Genomic DNA, 19,468 nt, shown 5'->3' on the forward strand with positions numbered 1-19,468 from the left:
TGGTTTGACCTGATTTTTCCTCCCTAATTTTTCAGCTCACACCGTTGGAAATAACAGAGTCTACGTAGGTTACATCATTCGTGAGGAATCTCCTCTCATCCGTCTCCAAATGAATAACAACAAACTTTCAAAAAATAATTGAAGTTTTATATATATCCCTTGGCCATTCAGGTGGTATAGCTGGCACGAGACATAGGCATTTTAAACAGCTGTTGTGAATCTTAAGTATAAACTTCCAGCCTTTGGCACCGCACGAGGAAATTATGCATAGGAATATACCTGCTTTCCCTCGCAGCAGACAAAAATTACCATGTTTAATACCCCAAGAGCGGATGGGAGAGAAAAGCTTTTTCCCTGGGTGACACCCACACTTTGTCTGGTCCTTTCTGCTCCATTGGACAAGCGGGACCAAGCAGGACTCTGGGCTGTGCTGGGACAAAGGGCTCTGCAGGGGCCATTTACAGCTACACTGACACATACACACCTCTTCTTCCTTCATCAGCACATCGTAGAGCAATTCAGTGCCCTAAAAAAGGACCACCGCTACACACACACACATTTTCACCTATTACAAACTTATTTTTCAAAGGTAGGTATGGTAACATAGCATGCTTTTAGAGACAAATTCACATGTGTTTTCTGTTACCCAACCTATCCCACCTTGGTTTGCTCAGTCAGCTCTTCCTTGGTGGACAATCCCTGCTAGACCAGCTTCTCCAGCTGGAGGCTGGAATCTCATTCCACTGATTTTGTCAAAGTACAGAGACGCCAGAACATTCTGTGGACCCGGGAAAGCTGATGGGCGCCCCCGGGGCAAAACACTGCCCGTAGCACAACGTACATGCCTGTCAAGCCTTGTTGCGAGACTGGTATATAGTGGGCATTTGCTTAGACCAGGGCTAATTTCCACCCTGTTGTGTTTCCACGTGCAAAGGTAAACTACCAGTTGCAAAGACCAAGATGATTCAAGGTGGTGGCAGGGCTGAGCCGAGCTCAGGCCTCGCAGTGCTTTCCAGAATCCCTCCTGAGCTATGCTCTGCTCCCACGTGCATCTCCCCACAGACACACCAGGTTTACAGGCACTAGAATCTTAACTCTGGAAATCATGGGTGTAAAAACTCGATCTCATCTTCTCAGTACTGAGCATCAGGACAGCATCCCTTCCCTGGACTTCATTATTTTTGACCTGATTGCTTCTTCCTCACCGTGTTTCACTTTGTGACATTTCTTGGAGGGCTGTATCAGCTATGCTCCCAAAAGTTGATATTAATTGTGCAGAAATCACACACACTGGTGTGTAAGAGGCAATGTAGTTGAAGGAATTGATCCCTCTGCATAGGCAAGCTTTGGGTAGGTGCAATCATCCCCCCGCACAGCTACAATTGCAAGCAGGATCCTGGGAGAGGCTTCCATGCTGCTTCACATCTGCAAAAAGCTCATCTCTAACTGCGAGCCTGTGAATCAGCGCTACGGAGGTGATCCCAAGCTAAACAGCATTGCAAGTGCAACCCAAGAAAACAAGCACCAAGTTTCATGTGCTCATGCTTCTGAAAGACAGGTTGCCAAAAGCTGACTCTTGGCAAGAGAGGCAGATGAGGCTCAAATGGGACTCATCAGGCACAAACGCAGCAGAGCAGGTGCAGCAATCACCCGGTTTTGCGGCGTGGAGCTGCAGTGGCACCTCCATTTGCATCAACAAGGCAGAGGCAGAACAAAACTACTGGCTGTCGAGCAGCAAAGACCACAACAGCTTCAAGGCTTCAGCTGCAGGGATGCAAACTTGGTCAACAGCTGACAGCTCCATGGTCCAGGAAAGGTCCCTTGGTGAGCTGGAAGACACCTTGCAGAGGTACTCTACATCTCCTCAGCCTGCGGTGAGCCTCGTGCAGGTCATGACAATACCATGATGAAAGGCTTGTCCTACTTGGACCAGACGCAGAGCCCAGCTGAACTTTGACTGCCAACCCTTTGCCACCATGGGAGACCCACCAGCTGGAAGGTCTCACCAAACAGCAGTCCGGTTTGTGCAACACAATCAAAAGTATTGACAAGAAACTTCCCTGGACTCACAAAGCTTCCCTCCTAGGATGGATTCACATTTTGGCATGCCCAGCAGTGTCTGCACCTTAATGACAAAGCCAACCGTGGCATCACCAGAGTGTGCCACTACCTGATCTCAGCTATGAAAACTCTGCTACAAATCACACTATTTCTGACAAAGTAGCTACACTATGCTTTTATTAAACCCAATTAAGCAGCGTATTTGTTTGAAGTGTGTCCACACAGAGCTCCACACACATTGATGCCATCAGTTGCTTCAAGCAATTGCCTAGCGTTACACCTCTCACTCTTGAGGTTATTTTCACAATAGTAATTAAATCCTCATTAACAATTTTCAATTATAAAGTAAATCAGATGTAACAGCCTACACAATCTCAGCTCATATTCAGGGAGCCCAAAGACTTTCTGAAAGGAACAAATATTAAACACCACAGACAAGCTGCTTCTTTAGGTTGGAGGTCAGCAGAGAGTCTTGCCCAATGGGGATGGTGACAACCACATGCAACCTCTGGCCTCACCACCAAGCACAATCCAGGCGTAAGAACCACCGCAGGCCTGGTGGCTGCAAGCACAAGGCTGTCCGTACCTGGGCACATGATGGATTTCCCCTATTTCCGGTCATTTCTTGAACGTCTCCTCCCCAGAGCACCCTTTTGTTCAACGTGAAGGTGCTCTGAAGGAAACCTGGTGTGAACGATTCTCATCTTTGCCCCTGCTTTTGTTGTTGTTAATAAAGCCTAAAGAGCAGATGTTCAAACAACAAACACTCCATGCACACCTTTCTCAGCCAACAAACCTGGCGGCACCTAACCCAGCTGAGCACCACATCTCCTCACCACGCCGGCTTTTCACAGCCCAAGGAACCCACCTCACGACTGACAGGTAAATATTCTTGTGGACCAATAACACAAGTATCAGGGGCCAATCTGCAAACCCAGTGGGCATTGTGGGACAGGCAGCAGATCCTCCCTGGTTGCTCTCAGCCTCATAGGTGATCCCTTCTGCCCAGCCTTTGCCAGCATTTACCACCTCCACCCCTTTGAATTTTCCTGATGGCAAACCAACCCTGTTGTTCTGACTGTGAAACCGTCAGTGCCATGGCCCATGGTGATATTTCAAGGAGAAAAAAGGCAGCCATAAATCCTTTCTCACGCTGGAAATCAAGTGGGTTTCTCCTCTCAAAGGCACCAACACAGCGAATCTCCAGCCACTCCCAATCTCCCACCCCCAGCGCTCCTCTGAACTTTCCCCAAGTCTCTCCCACACGAATCAATCTGAAGGCAAAGCTGGCAAAGCCTTCCAGCCCCCACCATGCCATTGGGTCCTGCCTCCCCGCTGGTCTCCAGCTGCACCAGGAGGGCAGCTCCCAGTATATTCACTGGGAGAGGAGCTGCTGGGGTGACCACCTGTGTTTACCTGGGGTGGAGGTGTCACCTGTAAGGGTGCCCAGCTTTCCACAGAGTGACCCTGTTTAGCACTGCTCATTTTTCTCCAGGCTTGCGAGGTTTGGAGATCAGTTCAGATAAGCATCCTCAAGCTTGCACGCTTATCTGCGCCATCTCCCAAATGGCTTTGATCTGCAGGGTTTGGCTGCAGTTCTCAAAGTTATCTTGAGAAACCTTGTTCTGGGGAGAGTTATTCTTCTGATTAACAAGAAAAAAGCTGAGTGGCTTTGAGCATTTTTAGCCCTGGCTTGATTCAGGGAGTGTAGCAATGTCTGCACACTGAGAGGGAAAACTCAAGTGAGCACCTCCCTACAGCTAAAATGTGAGGTCAGTTATTTCATCCCCACTCTCTGGCTAACGTTGTCTCACCAAACCAACTGCGTGGGTCAGATTCACACCACGGAAGAGACAGGGAGAACCACAGAATCCTTTTGGTTGGAAGAGACCCTTAAGACCATAGAGTCCAACCACAACCTAAATCTAGCACTAAACCCCACAGGGGGCAAGGGAGGGGGATCTGGTTGGTCTAGGTCTTGTTTTAAAAGACACCAATATTGAATTAAATAGCTGAAACAAACAGCCCCTCTCAAAACCTCCAGTGAAGGAAACACAAGCCACACGTAAGTATGTGCTAATTGAGTCAGATGCTAATTTTCCAGTTTACCTTCTGCTTGGCCCAAGCTTTAGGAAATATTCATTGGAATAAAAAGTATCAAATTTAATTCCTGCTGTTGAAAAACACCAGCATGGATTCCCCCACTCTCGGCCCTTCATCACCCCATGCGAGATTTCCTCCTTGTGGGAACAACGGGGCAGGAGGAGGAAGACGGTATTAAGGAAAAGGAGGAACTACACAATTAGCAATGAAGTTTGTAGTGGGGTAACTACCCCAAACATATCTGTCTGCCCTCATATAAAAGATGAATATGCATTAAAAGAAACACTGCTCAGGGAGGGAAAAGAAGTGTGAACAGCAAAAATATGTACATGAGTTTTAAATAATTTTTTTAATTGTTGAGGCAGTAATACTTGGTTCATGGAACTGCAATATACAGAGAGGTGAAATAAATAGCTTATATATATAATATATATATAATATAGCTGGTTTTAAAATATTCCCTTATCATTGGTGTACTAGGTCATCTTGTAGTCACTTGAATGTAGTTAGCAGCATTCTCCAGAACTGAGCATAATGCAGGATCACGGAGCCGTGACACCTTATGTCATCAGAAAGGTTACAGAAGATCGATGTGTTGAGAACTCCACGGAAACTCAATCACTGCAGTACACACCATCTCGTCTTGGGCCGGCGTGCAGCAGACAATAAATAGATTACTGCAAAACTGGCACTTTTTGGGGAAGGGTGTCAGTAACTTTGGGAAACAACTTTGGTTTTCTTTGGTTTTATTTTTTTAATTTTTAATAATTACTTTTTTTTTTTTTTTTCCCTCTGGGGATATGCTTGAAAAGTTGTCCTTTCCAAAAAAGCGAAATAAGCACCTGTGTGTCATCAACAACAAGAAGTCAATTTAAATAGAGCAGTTCATTTTGTTTTTCAAGTCACAATAAATCCCTAACAGCTTTTCCCCAGCGTTTGCCATCTAGTCTTTTATTAATTTTTTTTATTTTTATTTTTTTTTTAAACACAATGTACAAAAATAGAGCTTCTTCCTTATTTTTAATGTAAAAATATTCCTCTGGTGCAGTTTTTTTTTTTTTTCTTTTTTTTGTGGTTTCTTATTGTGACACTTTTTTGTCTATTTTTAACTGGGGTTGGTGGGTCGTATTCTCTTAGTCCTCTTGGTGACTGTTGTGTACTTGAAAGGTTTCTGTATCTCCACTTGCCCCTTTGGGTACCTCTTCATAAAATGTACATCTTGCTGGTTTTCCCGGGTCTTGGGCCCTTTCCGTGGCCTCCCTTTTTTAGTGAATCCAACATACCAGCCTGAATATTTTGCTGACATCAGTGCCGTATAGTTGTTTTCTAGGACTTTTTCAATGAAGACACACTCCTTGCTGGTGCCATCAGGCTGAAAAAGGAAAGAAAGAAAGAATTCGTTAGACAAATGCAAGCTCAGTGACCAAAACCCAATTTGGCACAAACGAAATCATCACATCTGGACCTTGTTTTTGGTTCAAATGCTGTTAATAGGAACCGTAACAAACATCAGCTTAAAGAGAAATGGGTTTGCAAAAAAAGCACGAAAGCATGAGGTCATAATTCCTTTTTTTTTTTTTTTAAACACTGCTATCCAAGGAGAGTAACAAATTACAGAGACAACAGTTAAGTTTATCCAGCCCAACTCCTTCAATTGCAAGCAAAGCAAGACATTTAGCTTTATTTTTTTCCCATTAGGAAAGGAGGATGAATTGAACTCATGCCAGGGAAACATCACACTGAAACAGAAAAAAAAACTAAAAAAATCAGAATCTCATACGGGTCAAACAGCGTTGCTGCTTCTACCACTTACTTTTGGTATGTTTTTCGAAATACCTTATGGGTTTGCATCCCTGACTACCCCAACCCCACTAAAATGATTACAAGCTTCAGTCTAAGCCTTCCCAGTGCTTTGGAAACTCTCACCACAGCATCCCAGGCGTGACAACCGGCCAAGGAACCACGCATGGAGCTCTGGGGACGAGCCGAGTGGTGCCAAAGGGTCCTCACCCCACTCCAGTCCCCAAACACAGCCAGTGATTTCAGAGCTACATCAAACACCCAGGGCTCGGCTCCTGCTCGCACCCCTGAGCCGCACCCATGGCACAAAGGGCTGTCTCCCTGGACAGGCCGGCATCCCACCCATGTCCCCACGCCACTGCAGCAGTGCCCTCAGCAACCAGACCCACCACAGCTCCCCTGCCAGTGCCTGGTTTTACACCTCTGCTCTTTCAGGGACGGGTTTTGGTTGGAAGAGGGTTTCATTTCCAGTGGCCCAGGGCACGTGGTCTTCCCCCTTTCCCCACCTTTCAATCTTAGCCTAAAAGAAGCCACCCAGAGCTCAAGTACCTGGGTTAGGCAACCATGTCCCTAAATCACCAAATCACATAGAATCCCAGCCTGGCTGGGGCTGAAGAGACCTCTGCAGATCCCCAGCGCAGCGCTGCTCCCGCAGGGTCACAGAGCAGATCACACAGGTGGGTCCAGGGGGTTTGAATGTCTCAGAGAAGGAGACTCCACACCCGCTCTGGGCAGCCTGGGCCAGGCTCTGGCACCTCCCAGCAAACAAGTTTCTCCTCCTGTTCACATGGAACATCCTGTGCTTCAGTCTGCGCCCGTTGTCCCTCATCCTGTCGTTGGGCACCACGGAACAGAGTCTGGTCCATCCTCTGACACCCACCCTGAGATATTTATCAGATCCAGCTTCCTCAGCCTTTCCTCGTAAGACTTTCTTCCTCACAGAGGGAGCCAGGATTAGATGCAGAGCTGGAGGTCAAAAGCTCCTGAGCACTGCTCCCCAGCCAACCTCCAGCAAAACATCCACCCTGCTGGGACTCTTTTCTCAATGCAGCCTCAGGCAAACCCATCTGCCCATGACTGCTGTGGGCTGAGAGCTCCTCAACCGCTCATTGGTTGGAGATGCTGGAAAACAGGGTATATTTGGCCTCTGTGGGCAGGTTTTGGTAGCGGAGCTACAGGAGTGGTTTCGGTGAGAAGCTGCTAGAAACTTCCCCCGTGTCCAACAGAGCCAATGCCAGCTGCCTCCAAGATGGACCTGCCCTTGGCCAAGGATGAACCCATCAGCAATGGTGGTAGCACCTCTGGGATGACAGATTTAAGAAGGGGGGAAAAGAAACCTTGTGCAACAGCAGCCAGAGAGATGAGTGAGAATATGTAAGAGCAACAACTCTGCAGACACCAAGGTCAGTGAAGGGAGCAGTTAGTGAAGAACTGCAGCCCGTGGGAAGGACTCACGTTGGAGAAGTTCATGGAGAACTGTCTCATGGGAGGGACCCCATGCTGGAGCAGGAGAAGAGTGTGAGGAGTTGTCCCTGAGGAGGAAGGAGCAGCGGAGACAATGTGTGAATCTGTGACCATAAATCCCATTCCCTGTCCCCCTGCACTGCAGGTGGGGAGAAGGCAGAGAAATCGGGAGTGAAGTTGAGAAGCACGGGGAAGGTGTTTTAAGATTTTTTTTTTTTTTTATCTCATTATCCTAGTCTGATTTGATGGGTAACAAATTAAACTCATTTCCCCAAGTCAAGTCTGTTTCGCCCATGATGGTAACTGGTGAGTGATCTCCCTGTCCTTATCTCAACCCATGATCCTCCTGTTATATTTTCTCTTCTCTGTCCAGCTGAGGAGGGCAGTGATAGAGCGGCTTTGGTGGGCACCTGATGTCCAGCCAGGCTCAACCCACCACACAGGATTAATCTCAGCTTGGAGATCTAGACTAACAGACCCAGAGCTGGATTCTGGACACAGATAAGCACAGTACGGAGAATCACACAGGACTCAATCTAGTGCTCGGCAAAGCCAAAGGAAGGATTTCCATCATAGTATCAGCCCAGTTCAACTCTACACTGAAGTCAAATCATGAGTTTTTCAGTACTGCAGGCCTATGCTTACTGCTATGCTTAGTATTCAACTCTCTCCATGCAAACTAAACAGTATCAGATGCTCTGATGGAGATGCAAGATGGGAACCATCAGGTGCAACAGCCCAAGCTGGAGTCACACAGGCAACAAGAGGGGAAAAGCATCATCATCACCAGCCTCCTGGACCAGCCATCCCTCCCTGGCTTAATACCTTTAGCAGAGCTTCAAGTCTATTGGTGCAACAATGTGTGATGTTTACCCTAAAATCATTAATGCACCATCCTGCCCAAAGGTTTCATTACCACATGTAGGTCCCATTAAGAGGGTGGGGAGATCACAGCAACTTCTGTATCAAGAATGTTAATCCAGGGTCTATGATCCCTATATGTGCCCCCTGTATGTGGGCAGAGCCAGCTCTGCCGTAGGACCAGCAATCTCCACACCAGGCTAGGCACAAAGGTCCGAATTTCATCATCGACAGTTGGAAGCTCACAAACACATTAATGAATGGCAGAACTGGGCAAAGCTCAGTGGTTGCAATTCCTGTGGGGGTCGTTCTCTGAGCCCTGGGTTTGATCAAAGCCACATGAGTGGGGAAGGGGGAAATCAGTTGACACCACGGGGTTCCACCAGGTTTCAATGGGAAGCCATAAAACCAGCCCCAGGTTTCTCTGGGCTCAGCCCACTACAAACCCTTCTCCAATGAATGGAGAATTTTTAAACAATACCATGGCTGAGTTTCAAATCCACCCAAATCCAGGTGCTGATGAACCGACCAGATCCGGACCGCAGGGGAAGCAGGTAATTGGAGGGGCCACTTCCCCCACATTCGTGGAAAGGTCCTGGATTTGAGCCCTGACCTTGTTGCTAGGAGAATTAAGGCATTTTCACGCAATTTGGGAGGTTTCCACTTGTCCTGCAATGTCAGGTTCTCATGGAAAACGAAGACCGGAATGAAAAGAAAGCGTGCATGTAGGAGGGGGAAGTTATTCTATTAATAACAAAGAAGTATTTACTTATACCTTCAAATTTGCCAACAGAGCCTAAGACGGAGGGAGACAGGAGGTGGAGGAATAACAAGGTGCAACTTCGGGCCAACCTCAGGGCTAATTTGAAGTAAACAAGGTGCATGAGATAAAAGAACTTTGTTCTGGAAGAGGAAGAGCTAAATGATTTGATAAAATGAAATTACAGTAACATTTACAAGTACCCTGAGATAAATCAGGATAAGGAGCTCGCCTCCCCAAACAGAGCATTCCTGCACATGCTAAGACACATCAGAGACAGACAAATTATTCTCAAATACTTACATGTTGATTTTACAGCATCTGTTCTAATCCCCAATAGAATAAATCACTTGCACACATTATTTACACCACAGAGAGCTGGACCCATGGTAATCTATTAGGGGAAAATGCAATTTATAAGGGTTTACAATAATTTTTAGGTGTGACCTTGTTTTCACTAGGTGCCCATCACTTAGGGTCAAATCATGTCCCTGATTAAACAGCAGCAAAACACTCACTGGGTCTGTCACTCATTCTCTTGCTCCTCCAAAGAGAGAGGGACAGCAGACGGATTTGGCGGAGCATCACTCCCTGCTCCCGCCTTCCCAGGGACTCCCAGCGCAAGCGCCCGCTTGACGATCTGGGGCTGCACCCTCTGCCGCCAGCTGGGAGATGCTGCCAAGCCGCATTTCACACATACTTAGCTGTCAGGATGCACCTTGCAGAGCTCTTGCCCTTCAAAACATGAAGGTTTTATGTTTTGAACTGATTCTTTATTTAAAGACAAGTTCTTGAGCGCCTCAGAGCTGTGCAGGAGCCACCTGGCCCAGAGCAATGGCGCTGCCACGTGTTGGGGGAGGACTCGCATCCAGTCCCGCATCCCCATCACAGCCCCAGAGCAGGGCAGGGGCAGGCACAGGTGATGTCCCACACATGCGTGGGGAACAAGCTGCTCCTGCGTTTTGCTCACCACCATCCCACAGGCAACGTTTCCAGCCAAGCTCCCTGCTCGGAGCAGGGCGAGAGCTGTCACACAGGCACAGCTCTGCTCCTCTGAGAGTCATGGGCTCTCTTCAAGTCAGCACCTCCTTGGACCTGTGATGAGCCACCCCCAAATTGCCAGTTTTGCTCCTGGGAGCTGCTGCCTGGCCATGCAACAAGGCTGAGCCACCGCAGAGGTGACAGCCTGCAGCTCAGTTCTTCGCACAGAAATAATTCCCAAATAGGGTTAGAGCTGCAGCAGCCGCCCTAGGCTCCCACTTGGGAGATATCTCGAGCATGGGACTGTTAATACACCACTGGCCAATTCCATGTGGAGCTGGAGGAGCTGAGCTGGAGCCAGGGGCTCCCCGAGTGCCCCAAGCTTACCGAGGAGCAGCACCAGATTGTTTGCGCAGAGCATTTGGTGACAGGCTCTCCGGTATTAAACGTGAAACATGTTGAACTGACAATAAAAGAGAATTAAGTGCCAAAGCATTTGCTGCTTCTACAATTACACTCTGGAGTGCTTTGGTGCTCCTGCTCTCCTTTTTTTATGACCCAACTTGGTCTTATTGTAGTTTGGCTTTCTCGTTTTAAGTTCTCCAAATGGAAAGGATCAAAGGGCCCTTTGTTGTCATAGCAGGAGCGCTCCTCTGAGCGCGGCATTCCTGGCACGAACAGCTTGCTGCTCAGGGGGACCTCGCGGCCGCCTCTGTGCCACCAGCCCCAGCCAAAGCATTAGCAGGTGCAGCAGTCGCCTCCGCCTTCTCCCCATTAGCCTGTCCCACTAAGCCACCTGAGCAGCTTTTTATGGGAAAGGGAGGCCAGGGCAGGTTTTCTCATTTATGCTTCACAAATCTGGCTCAGTGGGCACCGGTAAATCCAAACTTCACTCGGCTTTTACGGCAACAATAAGCTCACGCAAGCCGCTCGGTTAACACTGCGGTGCAGGGAGAGATGCCTCCAAGACTGAAAGGTTTCTCTGTTTGCAAAGATCAGGGCACAAATTAAGCCCTACGAGTGATGCTGTGTTAAGCCGTTGTTAGCGAAGCTTATGTAAAACGCTTTCCCCCTCCTCAAGCGGTGCTGCAATTAGAAGCTCTCTGGGTCAGGCACCTGAATGTGCTGGTGATGCGCTGCAAATAACAAACACCAAACCGTAGGAAACACCACTGTGACAACCCAGGAATGCTGGCTTGGCACAGGGCGCAGCGAGACTCAGCAGAGATTACTCTCCTGTCTAACTATCCACAAGTCCAGTCCCCCATGCTCACAGTCAGATTGGGGAGATACCAGCTCTCCATACAAGAAGGATCGCTTCTCTGTGCAAGGAAAGCAAGCCCAGTCTTCCTAAAAATCCTGGAGCAGGGAAAGCTGCCACTGAAGCAAAAGGTTGCCAAGAGGTGTGCACACCTAGGTTTTTTTGCAATGAAAACCCCTGAAAATGGACCTGTTCTGCATCCCTCCTTTCCCTTCCACAGACAGACAGACAGAGGAGTTTCCTGAGCAACCCACGGTGCTGGATCTCACACCAACCCCAGGCACAAGGTCACCCACTGAGCTCAGCAATTATTTCAAAGGCTTGCAGCAAATTTCCCTCAAATACTGTCACTATTATTATCAATTCACACACTGCATTACACAGGAGAAATCCTGCCCTGTATTTCCTAAATTTCAGAGCAGTAACAATGCTTAAGTCGGGTTTTCAGGAGACGTACGGCCCAGCAGCCTCAGTGAGACTCTCCTGAAGCATCCCGAGTTGCAGATCAAGGGCTGGTGCACCCAGCGTCACTGATACGCCCTGTAAAGCTCTAAAGCTGTTTACACAGTGTGTACCCCATGACGTGGGATTTTCAGGAAGCATATTACTTCTCTGTGCTTTTGCACAGGCTCAGCTCAAGGTCAGAGCTCAGACTCACTCCGCATTTCTGGCTCAGAAAATCCCGAGTTAGGGCAGGAACGAGTTAATGTCACACCTTTTAGCGCTGTCACCTCGCCCCCTTCAAAGGTACACCTTTGAAAGGTAGGTCAGAAAATGTGACAACGAGGTGGGTACAGCAGCCACCAGAAATATTAATATTACCCCCTTGCAGCACAGCAAATCTGAGTGCTCTGGCTGCTGGTAAGCTGGACCCAGTCATCCCTGTGCACTTTACAGGCATTATAGGGGCAGATCCACCACAAGCATCCTGATGTTCAGCATCTTGGATCTAGGGCAAGGCATCCTCATCACAGAGACACCTCTTGACCCAAATGCACATTCTTGCTCCTCTAAGAAAATCAGAAAAGCTGCATCTATAACTGCCAAGGGTTACTCAGCTTCATGCGTGTTTCCTCCAGCTCTCTGGCCTCTGAACCTGCACAATCCTCCGAGGAAAATACTGAGTAGTCATGATGGGCAGTTCAATAAAAGTGTCTGCCAGCACAGCGTAGAGGTTAATTATGTATACAGGACATCTAAGTAGAAGCCAGGGAAGAAATACAGAACCCATGCAGGGGAGATTGTCAGAAGAGAGGGTATATCTCCATTCAGAGACCCAGTTTCAAAGCAGTGTTCCCCATTTTTGCACCCACCTGCCCATATGCACTGGGGGTACATCCCAAAAAATGGGTATGGCCTTGCATGCCTGAGATGGGACCCACAGGCTCTGCAGAGCCCTGTCCCTGTTTGTGCTGGACACAGAGCAAGCTGCAAGAACCAAGGAATGAAGAGAAGCATTTAAAAATTTTGTTTCCTTCTACCTTTCATTCAAAAATTCCACTTTTCCAATAATACCTGTTCAGGAACCCTCACACTGCTCTGGAAGAGCACTTTGTCCCAGGATGAACAGGCGGATACAGAGATGAAAAGGGATGACGCAAGCCAGGCTGAGGCTACACCAGGATGTGTCTCCTAACTGGGTCCTTCCAGCACAGGCACAGTTACTGCCAGCAGGACGGCACATATCTCTAATTAGAGAAAACGAGGTTGGCTGCAGCTGGCAAAATGTACATTTGTTTAATTGAAATTCCTAACTGCTTCTCAGAGAACTATGTGTACTTACTCTTAATGATAGGAGACGTCAATCACTTCTTAAATGACCTTTATGAAACCAATAGAAAATGTAGGAAAATTCTATTTAAGTCAAAACTGTGGGTTTCTTGCAATTGGAAGGTACTGCTTCAGGAGATGTGAAGCAACAGGCAGGTTTCAGACATGACATCTGAGCACATCTAAGACATCTACCATTACCTGCACCTACCTGATCCAGTTGCACGTATGTTTCTAGGTGCTAACTACAGTTAAGGCTGGGAAGGCATTTTAACCCAGCTGTACAAAGCACAAGCTTCTGGTTACACGCACTGATGGGTTTGCTGTGTTTTCTTTTACCCCAGACATTTTCAGCCTCCGCTGACACTCACAGGCCCGTCATGAACCTTCTATAAAAGCCAAATAAGAACAGCAGCACATTCTGCTTAAATTCCTTATATAGGGACCTGGGGCATCACAGAAAAAAGTTTGAAACTTCAGGTCTAGATGATGAGTGGAGCCAGAACATGGGACTGTAACAGTTGCTGACCTCATAGCAGGTCTGGTAAACCCCAGGTTTATACACATTAAACAAACATACACACTGAATTTAAAGTTATCATTTCAAACGAGTGCTATCTCATGCAGCTGGCATTCTGGTAGTGTCACTTGTTTCCCTAGACCAAGTTTAAAGCAGTGGAATTTAGGACCAAGAAAGGTCATTCATTGTCTGCAGGATGGCATTAGTTCTCTTTGTGTCAAATTATATGACTAAGAAAAAAGACAAATCCATGATCAAATCAAGTGCCATCCATCAAAAATGATAATCAAGATTTGTTCCATACTGTGAACGACAAACTTCCTTCTGTGTACGACAAGCGCAAGGCTTTTGAGACGTGTCCTCGTTTAGGAAAACCTAACATATGTAAGTATCCAAAAGACTATGTAAGAAAATGTCAAGGAAAAAAAGAATATTTAAGCAAGATCTACTTTTTTTGACCTTAAATGTATTGAAATGGCTGTATCGAATGGGCTATCTCTTGCTGCTGTCAGAGCATAGGTTTTATTCTCCACTTCAAAATTAGCCTTCATTCTCACTTCAACTCCAAAACCAAATTGAGCATCAAGCAGAAACAGGATCCACCTGAATGTTCATCTCACCTGCATCCAGCTGAGGAAGACAAGGCTGCACTGCTTGTTGCTCGCTGTGAGTTAAATACATGCATGTATTTGCAACGTAACACTTAGAAGAGACATCACCCTCATCTTAAAGATGTCCAGTACCACGAAAAATTGTACTTGGGAGATAGGATGCTCTGAGGAAAGCAATTAAATTCAACCTGATACAAGTGTCAGCACAAGGCACATAGAGCACATCATCTCTGCCCAAACAGAGTGAGGCATGATCGGGGCTCAGGGATCCCCTCTCAACAACTGTAATTAACATTTAACCTTAGTGAACTGAAATATTCCAACATGACACACAGCTGCAGCCACCAAGAAACACAGGGGACAGGATGTTAGCAGCTTTATGGTGACACTTGCTTCTTGAACACAGAAAAGACTAAATTAAATTGACACATAGCTTTCAAGAAGGTGGCAATTTTTTTCCCCTAGAAAGGGATATAGAGCTTCCAGACACAGGGTTAGGAAAAGTTTTAGAGGTCAAGCTTGTCTACAACGTGAACCTTGACTTTGCAAAACTCTGATTTGAGCAAGAGAATTGGTGCTTTTTAGGAATTTCCAATTAAGTTTGCTAAAGCGGAATCACAAGAAATCCATAAACCTGTCACACAGCTCTCTGGTGACCAGACACAACCCAGAGATAAAGCCCAACACTCACATCCGCAGCTCTGCGACTCCCTCCCATGAAGAAATATATTTTCAAAACAAAAGGACCTTTCACTTTATTTTAGAGCCAACACGTAAAGCATTGTGGCTGTGCTGAGAAGCTTAAGTTAACGGGACATGTTCATATATGGCTAAAACACGGTTACAAGGACCTCTTGACCACCTGGCCTGGCCCATGAGATTATGTATTAAGCACCAGATGTTCCCTGCTCACAGGGTTCACAGATCATGTCATGCACGGATCCCCTACCCCCAGTTTGATTAAAGCCAAACCTCCTGTCCTTGCCCAGCCTGAGAGGGTCAGCATCTACCCAGGGCACTTAAGAGATTGCCACGAACTGACAGTAGCACAGAAAGACTTAGCATAGACCTTAAATATTCACATCATTCTTATATAAGATGTTAGATGACATCCAATGAACACTGTAAACGCGTGTTGCGATAGGACAAGGGGTCATGGGTTTAAACTAAAGGAGGGAGATTCAGGCTGGACATGAGGAAGGAATTGTTGGCCCTGAGGGTGGTGAGAGCCTGGCCCAGGTTGGCCAGAGAGGTGGTGGATGAACCATCCCTGGAGACATCCCAGGCCAGGCTGGACGGGGCTCTGAGCAACCTGAGCTGGGGAAGATGTCCCTGTCATGGCAGGGGGGGCACTGGGGGAGCTGGGAAGGTCCCTTCAACACAAACTGTTCTGTGATTCTGCCTGGCAAAGCAGCTAAATACAAATCCAACCCCAGCAGCACAGTCTGGGCTTTATTGTGCTTAATGATGCACTTCATTTATGAAACTCATGACCTAAATCCATCAGACCGTGCAGGTAAAGTGACTCGCAGCACTAACAACTCATCAGCAAACAGAGGACATTGGTACATCGTCCATGTGTTGGCCTAAGCCTCTCTCCTCGTTCCATGCCACGAACACTGCAGTCCTCTGGCTCTGGCATTCAAACTTCAACCTTACAACCCCCTTTCCATCCCCCAAGGCCATGATCTATGAAGAACTGATGCAGAGTCCAACCATTTGTGAAGTAAAAAGGATCTTCTCCATGTGAGCCGGTTTCTTCCACCTCCTCAACATCCTGTGCAATATGTGAGCTCCAGCACCACCAGTGTCTCCCAGCTGTCCCCATTCCCTCTGCAAACTCTCTCATCTGTCCTCCCCATGCCTTGAGGTCATCCAGGGTTTATCAGTAGCCACCAAACTGCTCTTCCTCTTCTGAACACACGGAACTTCCAAATGACCTCTACTCTCCCTGCACCACCGAGATCAGCCACCTGCTACCCCACATCACCGCAAAACACCTAAACCTCTTCCACAAAATTCAGTCCCCACATTTACGGCATTTTCCCCTCTCCTCCCCACCCCCAGAGAGAATTCTGTGCAAAACGCTGCTGTAAACAAACCCTCCCAAATGCAGAACCACAAAGAGGCCTATTGCTCGTATCAAATATTAACGCTGCAGAGGTCCAGCGAGCTCGCACGAGCTCCTGCCACATTGAAGGAACCACCGCAGCATGGGAGCCCACCCACACTTGTGCCAAGGCAGCCCCAGAGCAATAAACACTGCAAAGCAGTTACCCTGGGCTCAACTACAAACAGCTTTTTGGGGATAATTACACAGTTGTGCCATCCAAAGCAAGGACTCCCGGAAAAGCCGGGTAACACCCAAGATGCAAAATGACAAATTATTGTGCCCACATACCCTGCAACCATCAATACCAACATCCCTATCATGACATCTTCCAACCTCTCCTTAGGGAATTCTGACACATTTCCAGCCCTTTACAGATTTGAAAATGCAACAAGTGAACCAGATGGTACGAAGTCCACGAGCATCCACAAAAGCTTGAATGTGATGCTTCAGGTAGCCCAGAAATCGGAAAGGAGCAGGTGTGAAAGGTGGAAGCGTTACCAAAAGCCTCATGGTATTTGGGAGCTTAGAATGGAGGAGGGTGATTGCTGATTTCAGCTTCCACTTCAGCTTCTAATTTCATGAGAATCTCAGCTTCTAAGTTTTCAGAACAATCACACAAAATGTTTTACACTGGTTGCAGGAAAAAGCCTGATTAGATGAATGCAGAAAATTATAACTGCTCAAATGAAAGAAAACTTCTTTTGTCATCTCATTGCTTTTAAGACCTTTGCAATCCTGCAGGCCCTGATTCATGACTTTCGGAGGCTTGAGGCTGGTTTCAGATCAGGTCCCTGGTCAAAGAATGATAGTTTCCAAGGTTGCTTGGCGCCAGGTTCCATCAAAGGTGTTTATTTAGATGACTTAAACTAAAAAAAACTCCCAAGGGAGCAAAATCCTGGCAACGGTTCTCTTTAAAAAGGACCAATCTCACCATATATGAAGGACCAGACTACAGTCCAAAACAAGATCCAGCAAAAGCCATGTCAAAGTTTTGCTTTCACATGAGATGCCAAGTCAAAATACTTTATGGCTGAACATGTCACAAAGAGATCTGCAAAATACATGCTGTTAAACCCAACACTCCACTCATTCTGGTCATGTTTTTGTTGCAAATTCAGCATTCAGCCCCCGAAGTTGTGAAGGTTTTACAAGCCCCTTTCAAGCAACCCAGATACTGCGCAACTCCGGGAATAATTCTGGATAAGCACCAAAACCCTGAGAAGCTCAGAGTTCTGCCCCAAATCCAAGATGCAGTTAGGCTTGGTTTTAAAATATACAAGCTGAGGAGTGCAAACACCTCATCTACTACATCCAAGTCCCAAGCTGCAAAGCCCTGAGTGCCCCTCTGCCCTTGGCACCTCCCAACATCTTCGCAGCACGTTTGGCAGCGGGGACAGTCCTGGCGCGCACAGGCATCGGGAAATGCTCATGGCCAAAGGCAACGCAAGACTTGGGCACGGGAAAAGCATCAGGCTCAGAGCTCATCCCCGAGTCTCCTTGTCTCAGGCTAACACAGACTTCTGGCTTTAAGCAAGGTTCTGGTTTCACACCATTCATGTTTCATAAAATCATAGAATAGTTTGAGTTGGAAGGGACCTTCAAAGGTCATCCAGTCCAACACCCCTTCAAAGGCAGCTTTTCAAGAAAGCTCAAATTCAGCCTTGACCAAAGCCAACAGATGACAAAGCTGGTCCAGATACAGTGGCTTCGGAAAAGCCACTTGGTGTCTCCAACCCAGGTAAGTCCCCTTGTCCTACAAAGGGCGGCTCCCACTGACCCACCTGGAGCTCCTGTAACACAACACGCTCCTTCTCCTCCAAGGCCAGATGTATTATAAAGGGCCAAGATTGCATGCATGGGCCGTAGCGAGCGCCTACACTCTTTGATGCTGTCAGAGATTTTTTCAGCCAACTTTCCTGACTAAACACACACATACTTCAAGAAAACCCCTATTTTAAAGCTGCAATGTAAACAACCCCAAATTATTACTATCCCCCAAAGGCTACTGCTGGCAGGCATCAGTGATAAAGCTCTGCCAGAGCAGTCTGGCATCTAGCAACAATTTGTTTGTTGTCCTGCAAAAATACAGAGAGCCTTGCCATATGGTATTAGCAACTTTCTGGTAACATTAAGAAATATATTGGCTTGGAAAGCAGTTATCACACCAGAAAAAATCTTAAGTCTCAGAGGCAGGCCTCTGCTGTAAGTGGTATCGGTACAGCGGTGCTGGTCAGGCATGGGGAGAGGTGATGGTGGCCAGCAGAGCCGTGTCACCTCCAGCCCCCAGCGCGGGGGATGTGTCCCTGGCACAGCCACTCTTTGGCTGGCAGAGCTTTTCTTCAGGAGCTGGACCAAGCTCGAGGGCACAAGCTCAGCAACGCCCATCTGTGCTTTGTGAGCACCAGGAGGGCTTCAGCGCTGCAGACACGGCGTCAACAAAGCTGTCCCCAGAAAGGTCCCAAGTTACTTGGCAACAAGCTGAAGCGATGCCTCGGCCACCCTTTCACTGAACAGCTTCTTCCCACTGTTTGTATTAAGCATAAAGGAAAGACGAACACAACTAAACTTATTAAAGTGCTTTACCAAAATAATGTGTATAAACTATAATGATTTTCAGAGAGTGTGTATACCAGGTAACTGAGTGTTTTTTGAAAGATAACCCAAAGACAGATGGTGCTAGTCAGCATGTGGATTTGGTGGGAAATCACCTATTTTGTAGTATCACACACTCTCAGGCTTGACTTCTTAGAAGGAGATGAACTGCTGTAATGAGCAGGGACTTCTTAGAACACAACTTCTCTCTCTGTAGAGCTGGCAGGGATTATATCTGTGACAGACCGCTTTCTGGCTTTCGCTTTCCTAACTCTGCCCCTATTTCTGGAGTTTTCCCCATAGTCACATCCTACCTCAGAAGAAGAACTCGCCCACATTTAAGGTGGTGTGGGGTTCTCCTGCAGACTCCTAGTATCAAGATTACAGCCACACCACATGGAGTAACATCACACGGGAGCAGAGAACACAACTGATGGTCACCATGCTGTCCCAATTCCACCCACACTCTGAGTCCCATCCCACCCTGAGGAGATGGCTTCAGCACCCACCACCTCCTTCCCCTGCCTGGAGGAGCTCAAGAAGTGACTTAATGCACTGAGAGATGGAGCTG

At 47.3% G+C, this 19,468-nt stretch overlaps 1 protein-coding gene across 1 annotated transcript in view; it reads right to left on the reverse strand.

Annotated features, from left to right (window-relative positions):
* Positions 1–5,178: 5,178 nt before the first annotated feature.
* The window catches only part of FGF18 (fibroblast growth factor 18), a 71,780-nt gene continuing 57,490 nt past the window's right edge, over positions 5,179–19,468 (reverse strand). Inside the window, 1 exon segment of the mRNA XM_005503586.4 lies at positions 5,179–5,536. Coding sequence (XP_005503643.2) covers positions 5,270–5,536 — 267 coding nt within the window. The 3' untranslated portion in view covers positions 5,179–5,269.

Source organism: Columba livia, chromosome 14 (assembly GCF_036013475.1).
Source record: "Columba livia isolate bColLiv1 breed racing homer chromosome 14, bColLiv1.pat.W.v2, whole genome shotgun sequence".
In the NCBI taxonomy this organism is placed as follows: domain Eukaryota; kingdom Metazoa; phylum Chordata; class Aves; order Columbiformes; family Columbidae; genus Columba; species Columba livia.